At 53.1% G+C, this 27,047-nt stretch overlaps 1 protein-coding gene across 1 annotated transcript; it reads left to right on the top strand.

Moving 5' to 3' along the window:
* Positions 1-764: 764 nt before the first annotated feature.
* MYL9 (myosin light chain 9) lies at positions 765-26,751 on the top strand. The gene is made up of 4 exons (XM_054045577.1): positions 765-872; positions 18,432-18,638; positions 23,446-23,607; positions 24,599-26,751. The coding sequence occupies exons 2-4, from the start codon at positions 18,455-18,457 to the stop codon at positions 24,769-24,771; spliced, it is 519 nt and encodes a 172-aa protein (XP_053901552.1). The 5' UTR covers positions 765-872; positions 18,432-18,454; the 3' UTR covers positions 24,772-26,751.
* The last annotated feature ends 296 nt before the right edge of the window (positions 26,752-27,047 follow it).

Here is a 27,047-nt window from a genome sequence, read left to right as displayed (position 1 = left end):
CTGCTCTGCCACCCCCACTAGCGTGACTTTGCATGCACTGTGTATGTGAGGTCATGCCGCTGGGGAGGGGGTGTCACACTGGCTGGGGAGGGCCCATGCCATTCATGGAAGTACTGGAACATCTGGTATTCCAGGAATGCATAAGGTTGGAGGACTTGGTGCTTTAACTCCCAATAGACACCAGGAATCTTGTCTATGAGGAAGCTCACAGCTACTCCACTCCCAGCGTGTCCCAGCAGGAGTCGCTGCAGGTAACAGAGCAGAAGCATTAGCTGTGGGGCTAATACAAACCTGACCTTTTCTAAACAGCACCTTTACTGTGCAAGGAAACAGCTGGAAGAACCTGCACGCTAACTGTACACTGGAAATACCTCTCCGAGCAGCGGGTCCTTTTATTTTTGGACCTTTGTTTAAAAGTCACGTACCAAAAAAACAACCTGACATTCTCCTTGCAAGCCCCTTATAAAGGAAGCTGCATCTCCCCCAAGGAGTTGGGCTCTCACTGCAGAGCATTGCTCACCAGGCTGCAGGCCCTCTGCTGCTTTTTCCGTCAGCATTTCATCTATATAAGGCAGAATCATCTCTTTCCCTGGAGCCTTCTTTCTCTCCCCCCCTTGTTCTCATATCCCAAACTCCAGTGTCCCACAGCTGGGCTGCTGCCACACGCTCGCAGCATTCTTTTGCCTTGTATGGCCAAATCCTTGGGGGTGGGTGGGAACAATTTAGCTAAACTCCATTCTCCATTGGCTGCCTTTGCCATATGACCCAGCTCCTTCCAGCCAGGGAGATTAAAACAGCTAGTTAATTTCTTCTATTTGCAGGAGTCAGAAACGCCTTTGGGATCTCTGGGTTTTTAACTGTTTCTGACACAGGTAAGAGCTTTTTCCATTGATTCACTTTCCATGTGGTGTGGTTTCCTGAAGGCAGCTAAGGTGTGTCACGGATGAAATCAGAGGGTGCGGGAAGATTCCAAAAAAACTGAGCGCTTACATTTTCCAGTCTCAAGTTAAAAGCTTCCAGCAGTTTTAGGGATGAATGTGAGTTAGTGGACCAAGACCAGAGCTCTGTAGCATCAGAATCTCTCAGGGAAAGAAGTGGGATCCAGTCAAGAACACCCTCTTTGCCGAAATAGATTCTGATCTCCTGTAATGGGTTGTGTGAGTACTTGTCCTCCACCACAGGAAGAGGTATTCTGGCAGAGGGTTCCTCATGTTTTTAGCATTTCACTGCAGAAAAGGAAAGAAAGTTGAGTCAGATAAGAAGGCTGCCCACTGTGCTGTCAGAAGTTACATGGGAGAAAATACGTCTGTGCCTTGGCTAGTTTATCAGTCTAGGGAGCAAATAGATGTGCATGGAAGGAAATAAACCCAACCTATGTCTGAGTTCTTAGACAGCTGGCATGGCCTGGGACGTGCACTACACCCTGGAGCAGAGCCCTCAGCACTTGAGGAGTGCAGGCCCTTTGCTGGTTGTCTTCTCACAATGCCAGTTGCCGGTAGAGAGATTCACATTCCATGCAGTCCTGTCTGAGCCTGCATGAGAAAGGAAGGAAACCTCCAGATCTGTGTTCCCGCTGCTTAACCTCTTACCTTTCCTCAGGCAAGACGTTGAAGCAGAGTGTGTTTTCGGGGGCAGGTGTATGGTCTTGCGTGCTGCCGCGGCGGGGTGTTCACCTACTAACACCTGTTATGGCAGCAAAGAACCCTGGCAGGCATCCCCAGGGAACGAGAACAGCCAGGCGAACCCACGCAGAGCTGTCACCGCTGGGATGTGACAGGAGGGAGACAGGGACAGTGACAGGCAGAGCTCTCCACTCTCACCGCAGGGCCCTTACCCTGCTGAGCATTTGGCTCTTCCAGACAGTCCCACTAACATCAGTGGCGCTGTGTTTGGGAGTAACTACGTGCCAGAATAAGTAAAGGCTGTGTAGCCTGGCCCTGGAGCCGTAACAGAGATGAGAAGAGCGCGTAGAGCATTGATGACAGAGCAGGACACAGCCGGGGTTACTGAACCGCTGACACGCAGCCTTGGCAGGCGTTGGCTGTGCTCTCTCTTGGGGTTTCCTACTGACCGTGGATGGCTCAGTTAGCTGGGGGAGCTTCTTTCAGGAAGCATCAATCTCATATAAGCAAAACGGGGCCTGGAATCAGAGCTGTCGTGAGCACACGGCAACGCACTGAAACAAGCTGGGCTTTTCCGTCTGCTTCCCTGCTCTGAGCTTGCTGTCAGGGGCCTGCCTCTGGGTTTCTTGGGCAAGATTCATTTCTGTCTGGAATGTTGTTTTCTCCCATGTCCTTTTGCAGATGGCACAAGGCAAGATCCTGGCAAACATGCACACTGCCCTGCCCCCTCTTGGGTGATCCCCTAGTGATCTTAGAGATCTCCTTAGTGAGCTATTGAGCGACCTGATGCCAATGGAGGATTAGCCTCTGGGCCAACAGGGCCTGTGCCCAGGGGCCCCGGCCAGTCGGGGGGCCCTGGAAAAATGGACACCCCTGTACCCTGACTCCACTCCCCAGCTGGAGCGCCGGGCGGGCGGAGCAGAGCAAGCCCCCGGGACCCGATTCCATTTGCCCTGCAGGAGCACGCTGGGGGGGGGGGGAGGGGAAAGCCCAACAACAACTGCAAGAGCAAGGGGTGTGGAGGGGCCCCCACTTGCTCTGGCACAGGGGCCCCATAAAACCCCAGTCCACCCCTGCCTGAAGCAATAAATTCTCTTGCATAAGAAAAACTTCATTTACCTCCCTTTTGCTTTCTCAATCCTAAAGCCTGATCTACACCTAAAACTTCAGACAACCTAGCTCTGAAAAACGCCGTATGTGGAGCATTGAAGTTAGGTCGACCCAACCTCCTGTGTAGACACAGCTAGGTTGCTGGAAGGATTTTTCCATCAACTTAGTTATCACCTCTTGAGGAGGTGGATTTACTGCAGCGACGGGAAAACCCCGTCAACTCCACAACAAGTGTCTAGTGGCGTAGCTGCAGCTGTGCCACTGGAGCGCTTATAGCGTCCACAGCGCCTGGGGTAACTTTTGTCCTGTTCGGACAATGCCCATCAGAACCCGAGATCTGGCTGCTTCCTAGTCCCAGGTACTTTCCTCCATTGAGCCTCTTGCTGAGTGTTTGTATTTGGGGAATATTAGAGGGGTGTTAAAATAGCGTTGGGAAGGCTCTTTAACATGTAACCCTAGGAGGAAGAGGAGGCAGTGGCAGCATTCGCCAGTGTGTGGTGCCTGTATGAGACAGCTCCAGGCCTGAGCAGTCGCTGGTTACCAAAGATGGTTGTGTTTCCCTGGGCATTTAAATTCTTTACCCATTGCTGTTGGCATTTTCTGCCGCCAGTGGGAGGAGTTAAATATCTCGCTGTTCTCCCAAATCAGTGCTTAATTTGTGCCAGGGCTTCACAGTTCATAGGCCCAGCACCTCTAGAACTTGGCAGTTCAGAGCCCCGGCACCTCTGGGCCTGGCAGTTCAGAGCCCCGGCACTTCTGGGCCTGGCAGGTCACAGCCCGGCACCTCTAGAACTTGGCAGTTCAGAGCCCCGGCACCTCTGGGCCTGGCAGGTCACAGCCCGGCACCTCTAGAACTTGGCAGTTCAGAGCCCCGGCACCTCTGGGCCAGGCAGGTCACAGCCTGGCACCCCTAGAACTTGGCAGTTCAGAGCCCCGGCACCTCTGGGCCTGGCAGGTCACAGCCCGGCACCTCTAGAACTTGGCAGTTCAGAGCCCCGGCACCTCTGGGCCCGGCAGTTCAGAGCCCCGGCATCTCTGGGCCCGGCAGGTCACAGCCTGGCACCTCTAGAACTTGGCAGTTCAGAGCTCCGGCACCTCTGGGCTTGTTGCATCAGTTATGAAAGTAAAAAAGTTGCTTGAGCCCCGGCACCTCTATAAATTAAGCACTGTCCCAAGTCATCCTCCTCTCTGATTTGCCTGGGCCAGGTTCCCCTCCCTGGGCATGGCCCAGAATTTCTTCTAGGAGGGAATAAAAATTCAGTTCAGGATCTTCTGCATGGCAAGGACAAGGTCACCAGAAGCCTTAAAACCCAGGATAAACCTTCGCTCTCCAGAGCTTTAAAAAGAACATATAAAAGGTGATTTCAGACTGTTCGGAGAGTGGCCAATAGCATCCACCCACCCGCCCTGCTCCCAGGTGCTGCTCCCAGACCTTCTCGCGGTGTGCATAGAAATCCAGCTCAGGTTCTTGGCTCCCAAAGCTCTTGCCCAGGAGTTGCTGGGGTGGCTTCTATCAGGTGACACTCCCTGCAGCAAGGACTATCGGGCCCTCTGAAGACACCATTTGTGTGGATCACGCTCTGGCAAGCTTTGTATTATTTTATCAGCAACCCCATTAATCTGGCCTGAGTTTCTTTCCCCCAGTGGTGCTGGCAGCCTGCACGCTGGGGTTAGCAGCGTTTTGTACCTTTAAATCATCAAAGTGCTGCCTACACGTTGGTAATTCCTGTACCATTACCCCATTTTACTGAGCCAAGAGAGGGGGCACACCCTGACCTGGGGCTACACCGCAAGCTGGGATTAGGTCTTTGGGGTCCAGCTGCTCAATCCTGCACTCACCCCATGCATCCACGCAGCCTGCTTTGAACACCTTCAGCTTCCTACCAGCCTCCTCCTGATTCTCACTGCATAGTTAGCCTGGGCTCTTACCCTGGTGTTGCCCCAACCCCCTTCCCGTCCACACACAAAACCCTCTCACCCAAGTTTGATAGTGCTTTCAACCCAAGCTAGCTGGCCTGGCTGGGGGTAGGTTAGAACCTGGGTGCTGCTTTCAATCAGGGCTGGTAACCTGCCCGCTTTGCAGTGAGGATGCAGGCTAAATCATTGGAGGGCTGGGTATGCTCCTATGCCTTCCCACAATTCCCTGTGTGCCCAGAGGACAGACAGGATCTCCCACAGTTCACTGGGAAAGTGTCAGAGGTTGGCTCGGCTCACTGCAGCACGAAGAAATGTGGGAGAGGCCCCCAGAAGCCCTAGCTGACACACACAGGGGAGCACAGCACCAGTGTGGACACAGTCGCTCCAGTGCGGCTGCTCACACCCAGGCCAGGCTAGCCCCGGTGCCAATTGCCCAATGAAGACACACTCTCAGTGATGCCACATTGCTGTGGCTGATGTCACAGTCGTTTGCCACAGTGATGGCAGATTGTGGCATCAGTAGCTGGGGAAGGAGAGGAAACGGCTGGTTTAAAAAAAAAAAAAAGCCAGGGTATGGGGAGGATCATCTTGGTGCCTAAATACCATCTTAGCTGGGTCCGTGAGAGGTATCTGACTGGAGCAGTCAGCAAAGCATGATGGGAAAAGAAGCACATCTGAGGTGCCCCAGCAGGTCACGCCTGGTCCCCACTGCCAATAGCTGAAGCTTCAAAGGACAACATGAATCCCCCACCGTGCAGCTGGCTCTTCATGTGGCAGGTCACAGCCCGGCACCTCTAGAACTTGGCAGTTCAGAGCCCCGGCACCTCTGGGCCCGGCAGTTCAGAGCCCCGGCATCTCTGGGCCCGGCAGGTCACAGCCTGGCACCTCTAGAACTTGGCAGTTCAGAGCTCCGGCACCTCTGGGCTTGTTGCATCAGTTATGAAAGTAAAAAAGTTGCTTGAGCCCCGGCACCTCTATAAATTAAGCACTGTCCCAAGTCATCCTCCTCTCTGATTTGCCTGGGCCAGGTTCCCCTCCCTGGGCATGGCCCAGAATTTCTTCTAGGAGGGAATAAAAATTCAGTTCAGGATCTTCTGCATGGCAAGGACAAGGTCACCAGAAGCCTTAAAACCCAGGATAAACCTTCGCTCTCCAGAGCTTTAAAAAGAACATATAAAAGGTGATTTCAGACTGTTCGGAGAGTGGCCAATAGCATCCACCCACCCGCCCTGCTCCCAGGTGCTGCTCCCAGACCTTCTCGCGGTGTGCATAGAAATCCAGCTCAGGTTCTTGGCTCCCAAAGCTCTTGCCCAGGAGTTGCTGGGGTGGCTTCTATCAGGTGACACTCCCTGCAGCAAGGACTATCGGGCCCTCTGAAGACACCATTTGTGTGGATCACGCTCTGGCAAGCTTTGTATTATTTTATCAGCAACCCCATTAATCTGGCCTGAGTTTCTTTCCCCCAGTGGTGCTGGCAGCCTGCACGCTGGGGTTAGCAGCGTTTTGTACCTTTAAATCATCAAAGTGCTGCCTACACGTTGGTAATTCCTGTACCATTACCCCATTTTACTGAGCCAAGAGAGGGGGCACACCCTGACCTGGGGCTACACCGCAAGCTGGGATTAGGTCTTTGGGGTCCAGCTGCTCAATCCTGCACTCACCCCATGCATCCACGCAGCCTGCTTTGAACACCTTCAGCTTCCTACCAGCCTCCTCCTGATTCTCACTGCATAGTTAGCCTGGGCTCTTACCCTGGTGTTGCCCCAACCCCCTTCCCGTCCACACACAAAACCCTCTCACCCAAGTTTGATAGTGCTTTCAACCCAAGCTAGCTGGCCTGGCTGGGGGTAGGTTAGAACCTGGGTGCTGCTTTCAATCAGGGCTGGTAACCTGCCCGCTTTGCAGTGAGGATGCAGGCTAAATCATTGGAGGGCTGGGTATGCTCCTATGCCTTCCCACAATTCCCTGTGTGCCCAGAGGACAGACAGGATCTCCCACAGTTCACTGGGAAAGTGTCAGAGGTTGGCTCGGCTCACTGCAGCACGAAGAAATGTGGGAGAGGCCCCCAGAAGCCCTAGCTGACACACACAGGGGAGCACAGCACCAGTGTGGACACAGTCGCTCCAGTGCGGCTGCTCACACCCAGGCCAGGCTAGCCCTGGTGCCAATTGCCCAATGAAGACACACTCTCAGTGATGCCACATTGCTGTGGCTGATGTCACAGTCGTTTGCCACAGTGATGGCAGATTGTGGCATCAGTAGCTGGGGAAGGAGAGGAAACGGCTGGTTTAAAAAAAAAAAAAAGCCAGGGTATGGGGAGGATCATCTTGGTGCCTAAATACCATCTTAGCTGGGTCCGTGAGAGGTATCTGACTGGAGCAGTCAGCAAAGCATGATGGGAAAAGAAGCACATCTGAGGTGCCCCAGCAGGTCACGCCTGGTCCCCACTGCCAATAGCTGAAGCTTCAAAGGACAACATGAATCCCCCACCGTGCAGCTGGCTCTTCATGCTGCACTGTGCTTTGGGGATAGTGCTCCCCGCCCCCCTGCAACCCAGCGCCCCGAAGCATGACATCTGATAACCCCTCCGTTACATGAAGTTACTTGTCATAACGCTTGACAACCCTGGTAGAGTGGGTGGCTCAGACCAAGGGCAGCAATGGGGCTTGTTCACTATGCCCGGTCTGACAAAATACTGCTTTGTCCTGGTTTTTAACTTTCTGGCCACAAACTTCATTGATCTGAGAAGAGTTTGACTGGGTTTTAGTAAGAGCCCGGATTGTTTCCCCCCAACACTTAGTCGAAGGTGCCGCTTACACTGCAAGAACCTAATCTGGGGTCGTCCAGGTCGTTTGGTTATTTATCCCCCATGACGCCCAACTGAAAGTTAGCAGAAAACAAACCCCGTGTTTCACTGGCTTTAGATGCCGACTGTCCAGCCTAGCCAGGCGGAAAGGGGCTTTCAGCAGCACATGCCAGCAGGAAGAGAGGTTTGTCATTATCTACCTGCAGAGCACTGGAGGCAGGCCCCAATCTGCTGGAAGCCCATGGCCAACGTTTTCAAAAGGGAGCCCAGCCTGAGACTCCTTACAGAGGCCTGATTTTCCAGAAGAGCTGAGCAGCTGCCTTCAGAAAAGCAGGACTCTTTAAGGTGTTTCGCATTGGGCACTCAACATCACTAGTCAGCTTGGACATCTTGGCCTATATGCCCATATGTGGGGGCCATCTACACTCCAAGTCTCATGGTAGCAGGGCACAGCTGCCTTGCGGTGCTAGGGGTGCTCATGTTGTAACAACCCTTTTTGTTTGTAACATGGATGAGTTGATACAGTGATAGGATCAGGGCAGCTTGGTTGGTATTACAGCTCAGTCCGGCTGGGGTCTTAGACTGCACCCCAAATCCACCGTCTCCCATAACTGTGTTGTCCCATCCACTCCACAAATAGAAACTCTCACTCCCACTCCCCCAGGCTGTGTCTACACTAGAAGTTTTGCCCTTTGAATTTCCCACCGTTGCAGCTCCAGAGGTGGTAATGTAGGCTAGGCACCGCTGTTATTGACAACCATGTTGTCTAGAGCTACTCTAAGCAGGGTTAGATGACTTGGCATTAAATCCACCAGTGGCAGCCACTAGGCCACCTACACTGGGGTGTTGCTCACACTGGTGGAGCTGAGCCAGCGCTGGCAGAAGTGGGAAAGGGTTGCAACATTTCTCTAGTGTAGACAAGGCTTGAGTGGGTCCAGGTCCAACCCCAGCTGCCTTCCTCTTCACATCAGAGCAGAGGGGAGGAAGCAACTGAATTACTGCTGGTGGCATTCTTCCCCTCTCCCCTCCTGCCTTTGTGGGTGTTTCTGACCCCAAAGAGACCTCCACCTTGGATCCCTAGAGGACCTGTATGCCTGATTGCAAATATCCAACCGCTTTCATGAAAGAGACGTTGAGCTACAATATAACCAGGGACGATAAAAAATGGGAGTACACATGATAGAGTCTACAGCCAGGCCTATTGAAACAATAGCTCTCAGAGGTGTGAACTCCCGCACTCCCTCATTCATCTCAATGACACGTTAACACTGCAGCCCACTTATTAACTTCACCTCTGAAATGCTAAGATTGTTCACCATTTAATTGCTGGTCCCCATAGGAGGAATGCTCAGCTAAGGGGCTTGGCAATTTAGACCAGATGTCGCCATCATATTTTGGCATCCTTGGTGCCTATTTCCCCCCTACACACATCCATCTGTCTGTCATTGTGTTTGTACAGCACCTAGCATCATGGGGCCTCCTTCTTGGCTGAGGCCTCTAAGTCTTACAGCAGTGCAATTAACTCTTAACGACCCCAGCAAAGCAATAAGGTTGCACATTTGGACTATGCCAAGAAGCAGACACTGAGTATTCAGATGACTGAGCTCTTCGCTACTGCTCTTAGAAACTAATTTACAAGATCTGATTTTTAAGCTAGTCTCTTGGCTTTTGAGGCTCTAGCTCCTGGAGTTGGAATGCTCGGTGCTAGTAATATTAGGAGCATTGTCTCCACGAGTTGCTCCAGCACGGGGCCCTACTGTCGAGACAGAGATAACATACTGCAGAGGGAGTTTCAGAGTAGCAGCCGTGTTAGTCTGTATCCGCAAAACGAAAAGGAGTACTTGTGGCACCTTAGAGACTAACAAATTTATTTGAGCATAAGCTTTTGTGGGCTACAGCCCACTTCTTCGGATGCATAGAATGGAGAAGTGGGCTGTAGACCACAAAAGCTTATGCTCAAATAAATTTGTTAGTCTCTAAGGTGCCACAAGTACTCCCGTTCTTTTTGCAGAGGGAGTGCAGCTCCCACAAAAGAGAAGAGACTGATGGCTAGATACAGTGCTTTGGAAGTGCTGCTTATGGAGGAAGCATAGTCAAGCGGATTATGCATAGGGCTGGAGGCGTCTGCATTCTAATCCCACTCAGCTGCTGACATACGGCTTGACCCACAGGCCACTGAAGTCAGTGGAAAATCGCCCTTTAACTTCATTGGGCTTTCGATCCTTCCTTACCATTTGGCCAACATGACTTGCCTATTTTCAAGCCTCAAACCGGGCACCCAAAATCAGAGGCCACTTTGGAATAGGCTAGCCTTCCCCTGTCCAGCATTCACACTGGGTGAGAAAGTACGCTATTGTAAATAATACAGCACCAATTACAAGCCCTCGTTCAAAGTCTGGTATCCACATCACAGTTGTCCCAGATGATTAGCAAGTGCTGCTTGTACCCACTGGTCACAACACCTGGGATGAGGACTTTTGTTCAGGTCTGGCTAAGCGGATGGCATCTACTTCAGTTTTCCCCCATAGTGAATGGGAAGCTACAGGGTTTATGGCTACACCAGTTCAGTCAGTCCCCTTAACTCTGCAGTGCAGGGTGTTTGGAAATGACCTAGAAGTCCCTGCTCCCAGCCACAGTGCTGGGCACTAGGAAAAGAGTCCCAGAGAATATCGGTACAGACACAGTTGGGCGGTATGTGGACATGCCAAGAGGGGTTTGTCGAAAACCACGTTGCTGCATGGATGCGTTGACATAGTCCAAGAACAAGCCAGACAAATGGAGCTTCCCTGCCATCACGCCTCGTCTGCTTTAGGAAGTTGACCCGTTTATGGCATGTGATGCTTATAACTGCTCACCCAGATGGCACCAGGTTTTCAGCACCGGTACTGATGAATGGTCTTCTGCCAATTTCCTGCCTGCATGAAGCTGTTTCCAGCACTGGTTCAGGAGAACCCATTACTAATTAGCGTTGCCAACAGGGGGCTCAGCTTCCTAGGGTAGCTGGGGTGACAGCATCCCATTGACTGCAATGGTTTAGATGCTCCGAAGTGCAGTTGAGGCAAAGCTACTTGATCTTTCCCTGCTCAGCTACCTCACTTATTAAATGGGTCTGTTTGCAAAAACCCTCCATTCAAATAGCTCTATGGAGACTTATGGTGTTGTTTTAAATAGCTAAACTGTTGTGAGCAAGCCAAGCCAGGCCCTGATATTCAGCATTCTGCCAGGGAACATTTTGGTCTAAGGCCCCTGAGCAACAAAACTCCATGCTGTCAAAACCACGTTCCAGCTACATAACGAGAACCATCGAGCAGGGAAAACAATCCAAGTTGTTCTTTTGTCCCCAAAGCACCAAGGGTGCAGGGTAAATATTTGGATAATGTTAATTTGCAAGGTTAGAGCGCAACTGGTGTTTATTTTCCTAGCCTTTTGCTAATTTTTGCAGTGTATTTTTGGCTTTGTGCAGGCCTGGTCCAAAGCCCATCATGGGCAACGGAAGCCTTTCCACTGACTTCACTGGGCTGTGGATCAGGCCCCGGGTGATTCGTGCATCTCAGCTGAACTCTCCTGTTGGCAGACTGGAGTCTCTGCAGCCATCTGGACCCCCAGTTATTGTTACAGGGACCCAGCATGTGCTGGGTGCTCTCCAAGACATGCAGATCCACACTGTCCCTGCCACAAAGCGCCTGACAATCGAACTGGGGCATGATGAGCAGGGGCATCAAGTGGTGGGATGAGGAAGGAGGAGATCAGATGTGCACATCTTGGTGCTTCAGTTATGTTATCATCTCCTCGTGGGCCTCAGGGAAGGAGCGAGTGTTCTAGGAGGAATCTGAGTGGCCTGAGGTGGCAACTGGGAGGACTTGGTTACTGTCCCTTATTCATTCTGCGCCATAGATTTGCATGGTGCTAACGGATGATCACAGTCAAGGAGTTTGCCACTCAAGGGAGCCCTATTCTGACACCTTTCCTCCTGCTGATTGACACCCGCTCGCCTACATAGTCCCTCGAGTGCAATGCATTGCTCATTGCATGTGAGGGCTGCAGAGTCAGGCCCGTGTTGGGCACCACATCCCAAGGTGAGGACAAGCAGTGGGGAGGGCAGGATAAGGAAAGGGGGAGGGGTGACCTCCATTTGTGAGCCCCAGATTGTTAGTTGCAGGAACGCAGGATGGTCTGTAAACGCTACTGCGCTTCCTCCAGCTCGCCCCATGGAGAAGGGCTCTGGGTTCACTTCCTCCCCCGCAGCTCTCGGCATTGTGGGTGAATACATGTCTACAGTAGGGGTGCACTCCTCAGTGCCCAGCCAGGGTCCCAATCAGAGGGCAGAGAGCTTCTCCCTGGGAAGTCACTGTTAGGTGCTCCAAGTCTCCCTGCAGTCGGTGGTGTTGCACTGAGAAACATACCCCCATGTCGCAGCGGGCACAGGGCAGCCCCCAGGCCAAAGATGAGCCGGCACCCCTCGGAGGGCAGCTGTGTTACCAGATTGGCTCGTAAATGTGTCATTCCTCAGAAAGGAGCTAACTCGTCCGGGCTGTCCAAACACTAAGGTCTCCTGTAGCATTTTCTCAGCGTGCGAAGCCTAGGGCTGGGGCCTGGGGCAATAACAGGTGCTCTTCATGCAGCAGATAGAAGGAGGTGGTAGGAGGCAGGCTAAGCAGATAGGGGTTCAGGGAAGCAGCAGCAGGAGGAGATTGCTGCAGTCACAACAGCCCTGCCCCAATTCAATACTCGGGGGCTCCCTAGCCATGTCAGATGGTACTGGCATGTAACGGTGGTAAAACTGCGTTTGGGGCTCGGAGGCCTGGTGCCCCACATCGGTGGAGCAGTCTCCTGCCAGCGCAGCTCCAGTGAAAGGAGGCTGCTCCCCAAGGATGCGAGTGTGAGACAAGGTCCAGGCAGGGGAGCGCTTTCAGACAACATGGTGTGGTTCACAGCCCTGCACCCTGACTGCCCTCGCGCCCCCCACCAATGCAGCTTCACTGGGAAAGGGAAGGGGAACAGGAGCCGTGAAAAAAGAAAGAAAGGGGGAAATACGCTGCAAACAGAGGAGGAGAAAGAAAATAGAATGAGAGAAGTAAAAACAGGAGCGAGGGACGAGGCGGCGGCAGCTGTGCCATGGCATGGCAGGAAAGGCGAGAGAAGAGTGCCCATGTCCCAGTCCATCACGTGAGGACAGGCTCTCCTGCTCTAGGGGCAGGCTGGCCAACCTTGGCTTGCAGACTCTGAGGAGATCCCAGCCCTGCAGGGTCTGGCCATCCCAAAGGTCTTGTCAGGTTTGTCAGTAGCAATGACCCAGCTGCAAAGCGCGGACGGCCTTTCCCAGAACAGCTCACATGAGGTGGCCAAAATAGCCGGGGTGTGTTTTCTGGCACGTAGCACTGAGTGGCATCGTGGCATTGTGCAGCCTAATGCAACATGACATGGTGCCTTAACTGCTTTGTGTCCCACGCCACATAAGCCAGGAATGCAGGCGGGCGTGTTCCCCAGCCCGGCATAGGGGGCACGCACCAATCATAACAATACTCTGCACTTCCTGCCACGGAGCTCAAAGCACTTTGCAAACAGGTATGAATTCAGCCTCACACCTTCCTCCCACCCTCCGCACAGCAGGTGTGTGCTAAAGTCCCCACTTTACAGATGGAGAAACTGAGGCACTGAGCAGTGATGTGACATTTGCATGGAAGGCTATAAACAGCATGCAGATCTCCTGATTCCCAGTCCTGTGCTTTAACCACTAGGCCCTTCTGAACTTGATCAGCCAGCAGGCCTGAGGCACAGAGCCATGCACCAGGGGCTTGGAACCAGGAGCCCCCCCCAGTTCTCATCCTGTCTCTCCTGCTGGTTGTTGAGTTATGCTAGGCAAGTTGCTTGGAAATGTGGGGCCAAACATCTGCATTAACTCTGGGTGCCCCACCTGAGACACCTTAAAGGAAGCAGTCTGGCTTTCAGAGAAGCACCCTAGTCTCCCGCTGAAGACAATGACAGCATCTCTGAAAATCAGGCCCTTGACAACTCAGTTTGGGCACCCAAAATGAGTGAATGCTTGGAAATATGGACGCCCGCCTCTGCCTCAGTTTCCCCATCTGCAAAATGGGAGTAAAATGCACTTGCTGCAAAATAGGGGGATGATACCAACCTACTTCCCCAGAGAAGTTGGAAGGACTCAGCTGTGTGAAGCAAAATATAAGGGCCCAGTATTATTGCAACTAACTGGTTAGTAACATTACCGGGTTACAGTCTCCCGCGATGAGGGTGAGGAAGTCGTGGTGACCCATCAGTGCTAGCCTGTGGCAAACATAACAGTGGATTCATCCCTAGCTGGGGACTCTTACCTGCGTGTAGTGAGAGGCTGTCACAGCCTTGAACTAAATCTCTACCTTCAGCTGCTATGAGATTGACTGAATGAGCCTCTCCTGGAGCCCTCTTGCTGCGTTAGGCAGCTGAGCTTGGAACTGGCTATTGCTGCGGGCCTAGTGTTTGCTCCTGCTGTACAGGCCTCGCAGCTGCCCCAAGACCTTGTCTACACAAGACCACTGCACTGGTTGACATTAGTTTAAAAATCAAGTCAGTTACATTGGTGCCAGGTCCTGGGTAGATGCTCATGTCCTGGTTTAAGAGTGGCTTACTGCAGTTTAGCTGAAGTCAATGGGGAAGAGACATGTGCTAAGCTGATATAAGACACTCTTAAGCTAGCACCAACCCCTTTTCAGTATAACTGAGTCCATTTAAAACCACACCTGTAACCAAACCACTGCAAGTTCATGTGCAGCCAAGACCTTAGAAACCTCCAGGGATCAGGGAGGTCCTGTGACAGCTGGGATCTTTGACCTTTCCCCTCCCCAGCCCTTGCCCTGTAGCAGAGCAATGAGTTTAAGCTCTTTGGAAAGTGCTGTGCAGGTTTCCCTTGAGGACGAGGACTGATAGGTTTATGGAGTGGTTGCTTTGTGAAAAGTGCTCGCCCACAGATAATAGGGTGTTTGTGGCTTTTATCATTGCCTGTGTGAGTTCATTTGGCAGCTACAGTAACTCCCACTCCTGTTACAACGGCCACTATGGGGTGCAGGTGTTCCCTGGCCAGGATTCCTGCACCCACCCACAGCTTTCTGTGGAGATAATGCAATTGGCCCCCTGAATGAGGGAATTTTCCCTGGAAGTGCAGGTGACACCTGTCCTACCTCCCATGTGCAGGAGCCTGGTGAAAAGGGGCAAAGATGACCTGAATCCCTCAGTTGGCAGGTAAGGTGCAGCCATGTGGGAATCAGTCAGTTAGGGTGGGCTGATGGCACCCTTAATTGAGCTCTCAGGCGGTAACTGAGCAGGTGAAATGGACCGGGTAGGTGGGGAGTCCATCCAGCAGCAAGATGTATTGTACCAGTAGCGCATACTAAGCAGGTGATGTGATTGGAATTACCAGAACAATTAAATCCCTAAGCAGATGATCAGAGGAAAAGCCGCAACCAGGCCATAGGGAAAAAATATTCAACTATGTAGCAGGCTGTGGACAGTTCACCTATTGAAGATCTGGGGATAGGGGCCTGTTCACACTAGGGTGACCAGATGTCCCGATTTTATAGGGACAGTCCCGATATTTGGGGATTTTCTTATATAGGCTCCTATTACCCCCCCACCCCCGTCCCGATTTTTCACACATGCTATCTGGTCACCCTAGTTCACACCCAGCTGATACAGTAACTGGATAGAGAGTCAGGTGACCAGTGCAGGAATGATGGGCAGGCACCTGGCTAGGGGCAATCCCCAGCCAATGGGCAGCCAGGGCAGTTGCTAGGAGACCTGCTGGGGTTTAGAAAGCAGGCCTGGCATGATGATATCAGCAGCCCCCATGGCAAATGCTCAGCAGAGAGGCTTGTATGGGGGAGCCAGGCCTCTCTGCAATGCCACACCCTGCTTAGGAGCTGGGAGAAATAGAGGCTGCTCTCTGAGCTGAGCTCCCATGGCCTTGCCAGGGGAGGGGAGGGGGGCAGCGTGGGTGAGCTTAGGGCCAGGTGCTCTGAGATCTGTAAGTGTTAACCCTCTCCCTGCCCTGACAGAGCCCACCAATGCAAGAGGAGCTGCTGCTGTCCTGCACGGGGCTGCTGGATGTGCTCATTAGGCCATCCTGAGTGTAAATCAGAGCCCCCCCAGATTACAGCTCAATCCTTAGCTCCGCTCAGTGTGCTGGGACCCCCTAGCTCTAGGTCACAAGCTGCTGCTGCGGGGGTGAGCCCAGCTCTGCAAGCTGCTCTCTGGTGAAACAAAGAGGGCAGGGGGAGGGGAGTGGAATGCTAGGAATCTGCAAGGAGCAGATAACCAACTTCCTGCTTGTTCCTAACAGGGCCGGCACTGGGAAGGCAGCCCAGAGCCCATGTCTTGTTTGTGAGCCTTTCTTTGTGTGTTTAAAGTGTACAAGGCAAGCAGATCACTGCAGGGCTTTGTGATGGAGGGGAGGATGGCTGGGCTCTTTCCCTGATAAGGGGAACTTTTTGCACATCTCTAATAGGGTTACCATATTTTGTGCCTCCTAATGGAGGACACTCCCGGGGGGGGGGGGCCCAGCCCCGCCCACGCCCCCGCCCCAACTCCGCCCCCTCCCAAAGTCTCCACCCCCTCCCCTGCTTGAAGCCTGAAGCAGGGAAGGGAAGGGAAGGGAAGGGGAGGGAGGGAGAAGGAGGCGCGGCCCAGGCTGGCCCCCGGCGGCTCCAACCTGGGTCGGCTCGGGCCCTGGCCGACCACCCCCGGCGCACCCCCCGGCTCCCAGCCCCGCGGCCCGGCTCCCGGCTCCCCGACCCCGGCTCCCAGCCCCACGGCCCGGCTCCCAGCCCCGCGGCCCGGCTCCCAGCCCCGCGGGCCCGGCCCGGCTCCCGGCTCCCAGCCCCGCGGGCCCGGCCCGGCTCCCAGCCCCGCGGGCCCGGCCCTGTGGGCCCGGACCAGCCCGGCACTGCGACCCTGGCCCGGCCTGGCCCCCGGCCCGGCTCCCGGCCGGGCACCATGCCCCCGGCCCCGCACAAAGAGGCCCCGGCCGAGCCTCCCGATTTTCCCGGACATGCCCGGCTTTGGGGGATTTCCCCCCGGACGGGGATTTGAGCCCCCAAAAGCCGGACATGTCCGGGAAAATCCGGACGTATGGTAACCCTAATCTATAACCCCTTCCATGCAAGGATCCTAAAGATGGGGACACTCTGCCTGGCCTGAGGGGTTGCCCTTGGGCTCAGGGGACGGGGGTCAGTAACGGGCAGCTATGCAGCATGCCACCTGCTGGGCCCCCTCTGACCACAGAGCCCCCTCTCCCCAGTATCCTGAGAGATGCTTGTCTATTGCACAGGGCTCTTCTGGTTAAGGACGGGCCAAATTCTGCTTTTAGGCACATACACTCGGGGGGTGGATTTACACCAGCAGCAAGAGGAACAAAATCTGGCTCCAAGTGCCCCCAGCGAGGAGCCCCTCCCTGGAGGGGCGCAGAGGGATTTGTCGCTTAAGCACCATGGTACTTGAGACTTCATCCAGGACCCTCACAGCCCCTAGCAAGCAGCTCTAGCAGGGGAGGCGGGTCCCCATGGTGGAGCTGCTGGATGCAGCTCTCTGCAGACTGGGCTAAAGAGAAAGGCCCCAAAGGACAGTTTGGAGCCTGAGACCAGTGGGTCCAGCTGGTGCCCCGGTGAGTGCACACAAGAAGCTGCTGCAGGGGCAGATCTCGGCCAAGAAGGCTGCTAGCTTGGTTCCTGGAGTATTTTTCTCTTCTCACATTTTTCACGTCTTACAGATATGGCGGGAGCGTGGGTGGGTCTGTGTAAGATCTGACTCTGGAAAAGGTCTAGAAAAAGGCCAGTGTAGATGCAGGCAGAGGAGCAGCTCCGCCTGTGCCTCAGCAGCTGTAGGGCCTAGACTCCTCAGGGTGCTTTAACCATTAACCCTGCTCAGAGCAAGCTCAGACCACCCTGGAGCCACCATGGCTAGGACTGGTGCTGGTGCAACCATGGGGAAACTTACTTCCAATTTGCTACCCTGTAGCAACTTCACATCAGGTCATGGCTGTTCCGTTCACGGCACACACAGAGAAAAAAAATCATAAATACTCTTGTCGGAAGGTTGCATCATAGCACAACCTCATTTCTTAGCATTTAGAATCCTAATGCACAAGAACCAAAAACAGAGTGAGACAAAGCAGAGAGCCACCACTCACCTCCATGCTGACTCTCTGCAGACTGCACCAGGAAACCCAGATCATCACATGGCTTCCCTCAGAGACCCCTAGGCTGCAAGCAGGACCAGAGGAAACCCTTTACAATTTAAAGTGATGTCTTGTCATCTTAACAATTTCCAATACACCACAATAACTAAACTTCCCCGCCGCATACAAGAACAGTGGGTCTCACCCTCTTCCATACCATGCCCCCATGTAACCACAGAAAACAGCTTCAGACCCACCCCACCCCAAAGCTATAAGGAGACGGATGGTCAGGTGCGGGGGGGACCCCGTATTGCAACACAAGGGGCATGATCTGCTGAAATTCACATAGGCCTGTTTTACCTGCTGGGGTCAGTGTCAGAATTCAGGGTCTTCTCAAAGGGGGAAGAGGGGGGAAACAGGTGTTTGCTCTTGCATCCATGCACCAACTGCAGCAAAACTGAATCTAAGGGAGTAGTCACCCCTAGCCTTCCCTACAATCGTTATCGCTTTGCAAGGAGCACAGAATGCTTTACCAGCTAATTAATTAAATCATCCCCCTCCTTGTGTGATGAAAGTTAGTGAAATATGATTATCCCCATTTTACAGCTGGGGAAGCTGAGGGGGCAGGGAAGTTAAATGACTGGTCTGGTTGCATGGCCAGCAGACAAATCAGGAACAGAATCCACATGGCCTGTCTCCTTGCCCTGTCCCTGCTGCAATCACTCAGATAGAGTGCTCCATTCCATTCCTGTTGAGTCTGTCTGTTCCCATGGTCAGTCAGTCTCCTTTCTGCTTTCCCTGTCTCACTCAGGAGGTAGATCACCAGCTGCCAAGATGTCCAGCAAGAGAGCCAAGGCCAAAACCACCAAGAAGCGCCCCCAACGTGCCACTTCCAATGTCTTTGCCATGTTTGACCAGTCGCAAATCCAGGAGTTCAAGGAGGCTTTCAACATGATTGACCAGAACCGCGATGGCTTCATCGACAAGGAGGATCTGCATGACATGCTGGCGTCTCTAGGTAACAAGTGCCAATCCAACAGGGTGCCTACACTGGTCTGCTGATAGGCCACAGGGACTGTGCTTGGGGAACTGGGAGCAGCCCTTCCCTCCTATAGGTATTTGACAATTACTCTAGGTTGAAGGTCTCTGACCTCTTCAGATCTCTCTTCTGCCTCACCCTCCTATTTAAATAAACTATCCCCTCAGGGAAACTGGAAGCAGAGTTGAATAAAGGCTGGGGCTTGTCTATCCCAGGAACTCTTTGCACCAGTGAAGCATCACTGACACTGCTCCACCAGTGCAAACCCCTAGTGTAGGTGAGTTACACGGGTGAAAAAAGTGACTTGCCGCAGTGGGTGTCACCTTTTACACTGCAGCAGTGTGTCTGCACAAGGAATCGGTACTGGTACAGCTATGCTGGTGCAAAATACTTCCCGGTAGATGTGTAACTGTCCCTGGGTTGGTGTGTCTTTGGGAATCAAACACAGGACTTCTGGGTCTGAAAGCAGGAGCCTTTACTCCTTGAGCTCACAGAGCAGAATCAAACTGCTATACACATGCTGGCCACTGGGGGTGACAGCTACCTGTTAGTTGTGGGTTATGTAGGTGAACCCTTTTGTTCTGCTGCTCCACTTCCAGCACCATCATGCTCTCTGGGGAGAGAGACACAAGAGTAGGGGTGGGAAAACACTCCAGCCCAATTCCTATCACAGTCCCATCTATGCAGAGAAATGTGATGAGTTCTGGATTGGCACCTAGCTATTGAAATCTATTTGAGGCCACCCCAGGGTGCTGTCCCCCATGGCCAGACAAAACTTTTTATCCACCCCTTTGGTAGTGCTTGTCCAGCACTCGTGATCTCTCCCTCCCTCTTCCACCAGCTGGGCTGGACGGGAGGTCACTCAAAGCGCTGCTCCCTGCCTCACTCCAGCCACTTGGGATTCCACGGACCAGAAGCCCGACTGTTTATAGCACAGTTTAGGATCTGCCCTGACTATGTCGGCTCCCTGGTCATGGCCCAGAGGGGTCACTGGTGACTGAGGCCAGCTCAGGGGGGCGACGGGGGGCGGGAGGTGTAGTGAGGTCCTGAAGCAGGTAGCACTGGCGGGGTTGGGGGAAGGGAACATGACCTGGGAGACGCAGCAGTTCAGAACATTTCCTGGGAAGCCTACAGGGGCAGGTCTCCAGGGGAGTCTGGGCTGCAAATCACCTGCCTTCCCTTGCAAGAACCCTGAGGCTGAGTGGCAGCACCGGGGGGGGGGGGGCAATATCCTGGGGCACAGCAGAGCCCCCATTGGCACAGAGGTGTGGTTTGGGTTTCCCATCCCTGCCCCAAAGAGTTGTGTGTAAATGCAGCCCCCTGGCCATGCTAATACCTTATGGGTCCTGACTCCCGCTTGTTGCAAGCACAGGTCAAGCTGCAGGGCAGACAGGGCTCTGGGCTGTAAGGGAGAAGCCAGGTAGGCTGAAATACAAGTATTCGGGCTGTGGTATAGAGCCAGGGCTCTAGAAATCTCATCACATGCTGCAGGGGTCTCTCCCCTCTCAGGACATATAGAAAGTGGCTGATTATTAGTTACGTTTATACTGCAGTAGCGTCCAGAGGCTTCCAGGTTGGGCCCCACTGTGGTAGGTGCTGCACAGACAGCTCCCCAAAGAGCTTCCTTCCTATCCCCCTCCCACTGGATTTTGACCTTGAATGTCTTCCCCCTTCCATTGTCCTGTGTTAAGGCCCACCCCACCCCTCCCAAATATGTGCTAAACCAGTGGCTCTCAAACTTTTGTACTGGTGACCCCTTTCACATAGCAAGCCTCTGAGTGTGACCCCCTTATGCTGTACATTAAAAACACTTTTTTGTATATAACACCATTATAAACGCTGGAAGCAAAGCAGGGTAGAGGCTGACAGCTCGCAACTCCCCCCCGCCCCATCTAATAACCTCGTGACTACCTCAGGGATCCCAACCCCCAATTTGAGAACCCCTGTGCTAAACCATTCAGTCATCCCCATGGACCATCATTTCAAATCCATCTAACCACGAGGGGGTGGGGGGAGCGTAATAACTGGAGGTTTCTCCTTAAAGTGCCAGCAGTGAAATAATTAATGCTGATACTTCCCAGTTAGACCCATGTTCGCAGCCCTTTGGTGTGGAAGGAGCAGGCCCCACCTCTCAGCTGTGTGTCTGTGGGCAGAGTCAGGCCCGGTCTACACTTGAAAAGTTTTACTGGCATGGCTATGTTGGGCAGAGGTGGGTGGCGCACGCACATGTGTTTTTACCAGCACACTTATGCCAGTAAAGCCCTAGCATGGGCGCAGTTATAGTGGTATGAGGCTCTTTATGCCGGCTTTGCTGAGCTGTAGGAAGCTATACTGGTCTATGCACTTTTATAACAGTATAATTGCACCCACACTTGTTTGTTTTTTTTCCCCCCCCTTTAACTATAATTAAAGTGACAAAACTTAATGTAGACAAGGCTGCAGGAAAACAGCACTGCCATGTGCTGAAGGTCTTTGGAAGAGCTAAATCTCCTCACCCCCCCCCCCCCCACGCCCTCCAATTGCTTGCATCCAGCGAACAATAAAGGAAATGCCAATACTCCATGAGAAATCACAATGGTGGGTATTTCCAGGACACTAGGTGGGGAGACCTGGGTTACTATTCCCAGCTCTGCCATCAAGTCGCTGTGTAATCTTGAGCAAGTCTCTTCCCTTTTGTACCTCAGTTTCCCCATCTGTAGAAAGGGGACAATGAGTTCCCTGCCTCCTTAGTAAACTGCACTGAGATCAGTGGGTGTAAAGGTCTGTTTAAGCACTAAGTATTATTACTGTTTGTACCCAACTGCTCATTATTTCTCCACTCTGCCCGAGCACTAAAGTTCCCAGCCACAAGAGCCTGAGCTGGAGAGGAAGGAGGGGTATGGGACTGTCTTCTTTGGAGACGCTGCTCTCCGGAGCCTTCGGAAAGGTGTACGTGTCTGAATGAGATTCCCAGCCGGCCCTGCCCTGGCTTGTTTAGCAGGTCAGCCAGCACAAAGAAGGCGCTCTGGGGATAGGAGCAGAGCCCAAGGCTCCAGCTCGTTTTGACTTGCAAGGTTTGCCAAGCTCCCCCACCCAAAGTTCTTTCTGCTTAGCTGCAGGCCAGGTAGTTTTCAACATCCTCACTCCTCTTTCCTTCCTGCCTCCGCAGTCCCCCTGAGATCTGTCAATTATTGACCTGGCTACCAAACCTGTTCTGAAGTCCTAGTGCAGCCAGGAGGCAGAGCTCCCCCCATTCGCCCCTAACTGCACACAAAAGCGAGGGGAAGAGGGGCTGGGCTCAGAATGGAAAACGTGTGTTTTGAAGCCGGGCACAAAGAGAGCTGTTTGCAGCTGCACCCACCAGAGGGCACTGACCTGTGCAGGCTGGCGCAGTCTGATGGAATGGGAAGAGCTGAATGAAGGAGTCTGGGTGAGGAATAGATTGTCAGACAAGGTTGCTCCTCTCTCTGGGCAGCAGTCAGGGGCAGATTGGGATTCTCGCCACTCTGCTGGTTAATCAAACTTCCTGGGGGGACATGTGTCAGGAATTTAGCTTCCCCCAAGGCCAGTCATTCCGAATTTGAATGCCAGCACTGAGGCCTCAGGCTATCCGCAGTCATGCGGTCCATTTCCTGGAGTGGGCTGGTGGGACCCTTATGGTCCCATATCTGGGGCGAACCCTCCTGGAAAGCAAGCGGAGTGCTGGCACGGCAGGGACATGCGTGTTGGCACGGCAGGGACATGCGTGCTGGCACGGCACAGCTTTCTGATTGTGCCAAATGGATGCCACAGGTGTGTGAACATGGCCGAAGCGAGCTCATTTAAAAGTTTCGGAGTAGCAGCCGTGTTAGTCTGTATCTGCAAAAAGAACAGGAGTACTTGTGGCACCTTAGCGACTAACACATTTATTTGAGCATAAGCTTTCGTGAGCTACATCCCACATCCGAAGAATTGGGATGTAGCCCACGAAAGCTTATGCTCAAATAAATGTTAGTCTCTAAGGTGCCACAAGTACTCCTGTTCTCATTTAAAAGTGAAGATCAATATCACAAGCACTTCTTTGCATTACTCGGCTGGCCAAGATACTCAGCTAGACGGGCAGACAAGCGTCTGAACCCATAGAGTAACATTTTCAAAAGGATCTAAGGCACGGATCCTCAAGGGTATTAGGGAGCTGGGTACCTTTGAGGATCTGGGCCATTGACTTCCAGTGAGACCCAAGCTGCTAAGTGCCTCAGTCGCTTTGGAAGATGGGATTTCGGTGCTTTTGAAGCCCTTATCTGTTGCTTTTATCATATAGTCCCGTTAGGACACATGGGGTTTAGAACCAAGGGGCAGAGAAGATACAGACTGGGGATCCTCCAGATGCACCCGAAATGCAGCCTGAGGGCCAGCTGCTTAAGGTCCCAGATTGTCTGAATACACAGAAAGATCCAGCGAGATCCTGGCCCCTCCACTCTGACATTTCTGACCATTGAACAGCTGGGCTGTGGGTCTCATTTCTGCCTCCCAAAGAGCAATTTTGGTGTCCCCGAGCCATGCGCTTGCCTTGGGTTTGTGTCTAATCTAGTGATTAGAACAGGGACCTGGGAATCAGGACTCCTGGGTTCTATTCCTGGCTCTGTCACTGACTTGCTTGGTGATCTTGGACTAGTCGCTTCTGTGCCTCAGTTTCCCCACCTGTAAAATGGAGAACAATCATGCCCATGTGTCATGAGGCTTTAGTCATGTTTCAAGCACTCAGAGCCCCTCAGGTGCGCAAGTATAGGAGTGCAGCAGCTCACCCTGTGCTGGTTCCGTATGGCAGGGAAGAACCCCACTGATGAGTACCTGGAGGGCATGATGAGCGAGGCACCGGGTCCCATCAACTTCACTATGTTCCTCACCATGTTCGGAGAGAAGCTGAACGGCACCGACCCAGAAGATGTCATCCGCAATGCCTTTGCCTGCTTCGACGAGGACGCGACAGGTATGGTAACGGAGGCCAGGCTGGCTGCGCTGTCAGCCACGCCAGCCAGGGATGCTGAGCTGAGCCAACCAGTGGAGTGGGCAGCATTGCTGCCGTAGTGAGACAGAGCTCTGCTTCCCCAGTGCCTGGCTTCCAGGCAGGGGTGTGTGGAGCTAGCCATGGGGGCTGCCTTTAACCCAGGGAGAAAAGCTCCTATGTACCATTGAGAATTTGGGCCTAAGCCAGTTATCTGGGGCCCATCCAATGCCCAGCCCAAAGGAGGAGCCTTTCACGCTAGTTCAAAAGCCTGGCAAGCTCACAAAGTGGAACCCAGCATCCTTGTCCTCCCTTGGTGTGTCTGCAGACAAAGGCATGATGCGGCCTTTGTTCAGTGCCACCTGGGAGGGGAATAATGGGGGATCCTGAGAGCTGCTGCGATTGAGGGGCACTGTCCAGGCTGCAGGTACCACAGAACCACTAACTCAGAAAATGCTGTCTGCTGGGGGGATACCCTTCCTGGAGGGGATGCTGCTCCACTGAGCTCGTTCTGAAACCCACAATCTCCCCTTTCCACCCCTCATGAATCCCCCAGCAGTGTGAATCCCGAGCGCAGGCACTATCCCACTCTCTGTGGCCTCCAGGGTCGCTTTTCACACTGCCCTGACTGGGAAGAGGCCATCCTGTTCCTAAAGGGTTCAGATTTGAATCTCCGGTCACCTGTGTGCAGCAGCTCTCGTCTCATTGGGCTGCCATTGTTACCGTTTGCAGCCCAGTGTCCTGGGTCCCTGTAATCGCTACACCGTGTAGCTAGGGCTGACCAAATCCTTGGACCAGACTCTTTAGAAACACCCCGTTCCTCACTGCTGGGTCATCCTGGGCTGTCCCAGGCCAGTGCTTCCCAGGAACCAGTACAGAGTTCTGTTCCCCGGCTCTATTCGCTCGGGCACTCCAGCTACATTAACTCCACCTCCTTTATCTTTCCTCTTCCCTGCCATTCGTTGCTCCCTTGCAGGTTTTATTCACGAAGACCATTTGCGCGAGCTGCTCACCACCATGGGGGACAGATTCACGGACGAGGAGGTGGACGAGATGTACCGAGAGGCCCCCATCGACAAGAAAGGCAACTTCAACTACGTGGAGTTCACCCGCATTCTCAAGCATGGAGCCAAAGACAAAGATGACTAGAGCTGAGAGGCGCCCGTCCCACCTTCTGTACACCTGCCATGCCCCTCCTCCCTGAGCACGCGTGCTGCCTCTGGCCCAGAGTCCCAGCAGACCGACCCCATGGAAAATGCCTTAAAGCACATGACGTGAGGCCTTAACCCTGCTCTGCATTAGGGACGAGCTGGCCCCCACACAAATGCCCCTCCCAGGAGAAGATGAATCTTCATGCTCCCGTCCCTCAGCCCTTCGAGCATGTCAACCATTCCTAGCCTCCATCGATCTTGTTCGCTGCAGGTCAGTCCAGGTGGCTCCCGTTCCCACAAAGATCTGACCTCCTGAATTGGAGTGCTGTATGGAGGAGGTGACCAGAGGAAAGCAGGATAGTTACCATGGGCTCAGCTCACCAGTGCTATAGCATCTGGCAATGGGTGTATGATCCATGGCCACTCAGAGTGTAAACTCCTGAGGGGGCCTCTTGAGGTTGCTGCTTAGCCCCTGGCCATTGAATCTCTTCCCAGCGACACCACTCCGACCCTCTCCCTCTATTTCATACTGGAGCTAAAAGTTCTGTTCTTCTAACCCACTGGGAATCCCTCCTTGCCCTGGCCCCGCCTGCCCCGCCCCATTCTGCACTCATAACAATTTGCACTTAGATAGCACCTTTCACTTGAGAATAGCAGAGCACACGGACCCCTGTGTATTTTCCCTGCCACGCCCCAGCCTGTCCGGCACAGATCCTTGCAGTGGGGTGGACCGGGAGGGGGAGGGGTCCCTCTACCAGGTGGTGGTGGTGAGCTGCTGCATGGTAGATGGAGCGTGCACACAAGGCATTCCTGGGGGTGGCTTTGCCATGCACAGATTTTGCAATCACACCAGCCAAGGGTGGTCAAATCATTCTGCTGGGGACTAACATTCGTGTGTCTAATTGGCCCCTCTCAATGAGGGGCAATAAAATCCTGCTCTGCATTTTACCTTGATGACAATGTTTACCCATAATCCCCAGCTGCAGTGCCGTAACGAGGGCGAGGTGAGTGAGGCACTTGCCTCAGGCGCGAAAGGTGAGGGGCACAGAAAGTCTCTCCTTCGCTGGTAAGTCCTTCCCTCCGAGAGGGACTGAAGGACCCGCCGCCGAATTACCGCCGGTTGTTGGCAAGGGAGAGGGGTGGCACGTCCGGCTCTTCAGCGGAAATTCGGCGGCAGGTCCTTCCCTCCGAGAGGGACCCGCCGCCTAAGAGCCGGACGTGCCACCCCTGTCTCTTGCCTCAGGTGCAAAAATCCCTAGTTACGGCTCTGCCCAGCAGTTAGCCTGCCGTTTCAGGGCTGACTTTCCCAGGGTCGCAGTCCATAAGACAAGAGCCCTTCCCCACATTAAGCTAGTCACCGCTCCTGTCACCAGTATGGGTCCGTCACCCACTGGAATGAACGAATGGCAATTCCCAATGTGCGCACTACACTTGGACTGAAGAGACAGAAGAACATGGGATTTGCCAGAATGGATATGAGCCTTGATCCATCCAATCCCAGGTCCTGCCTCCCATCTCAGCCAATATCCAGAGCTTGAGAGGCAGGTGGGACCTCCCTAGAACACACCTCACCAGCTGTGCCATGCTGGGTACGTAGAGTAGAAAACCTCCTGCATTCCACTAGACAGCTATTTTCCACACTGACACACATGCTTTTATTACCCCCCTCTCCTTACACACATACCCTTTGATATGATCCAGCCTGATTCCCAGGGTATATTACGTAACATGCAGGGGATTATAAACCCAAATAGACCATCTCCATTCATTTTCCAGCAGTTATTATCCAGTACAAATCCAGACCCTAAGAACAGTGACAAGGAAAGGAATATACAACTGCCCCCTCTTTAAAAAAAAAAAAAAAAAAAAAAAAGTTTTCTATTTGAATAATTGTATTTTTGTGGCTTTAGAATCCGTGATTTAAGGATTCAGAAAATTGAAATTACCTATAAAATATAAAGGATATAATACCAATGAGTGCATGTGCACAGTTACCTTATTTACCAGGTCGCCTTCTTGTTTTACTGCATGTGGTAGATTTCTGTCTTTGATTAACTTGTCCTAAGCAGTCATCTGTAGCATCAGCCGGGTTGGAAGAGCCCTCTCTGCTGGGTTATCCACTGTGTCCTCCCAGTGCTGTGCCCCCGTTGGTGGCCTCAATCCTGTGCTATCCCGGAGAGATGGGTCTGCCCATGAATTACTCCAGCAATGTCAACTTCACCTCCCCTCATGGCAGTGGGTTCTGTGGCAGAGTTGCATCTATACGCTAGTTGT

This window comes from Malaclemys terrapin, chromosome 12 (genome assembly GCF_027887155.1).
Source record: "Malaclemys terrapin pileata isolate rMalTer1 chromosome 12, rMalTer1.hap1, whole genome shotgun sequence".
NCBI classification, from domain to species: domain Eukaryota; kingdom Metazoa; phylum Chordata; order Testudines; family Emydidae; genus Malaclemys; species Malaclemys terrapin.
This window is presented reverse-complemented; position numbering and strand designations above follow the sequence as displayed.

Excerpts from the sequence above, each read along its gene's own strand:
- MYL9 (XM_054045577.1), top strand. The coding sequence starts at position 18,455 with ATGTCCAGCAAGAGAGCCAAGGCCAAAACCACCAAGAAGCGCCCCCAA. Across the intron at positions 18,639-23,445 it reads TGACATGCTGGCGTCTCTAG|GGAAGAACCCCACTGATGAG; the intron begins GTAACAAGTGCC and ends TCCGTATGGCAG. Across the intron at positions 23,608-24,598 it reads CTTCGACGAGGACGCGACAG|GTTTTATTCACGAAGACCAT; the intron begins GTATGGTAACGG and ends GCTCCCTTGCAG.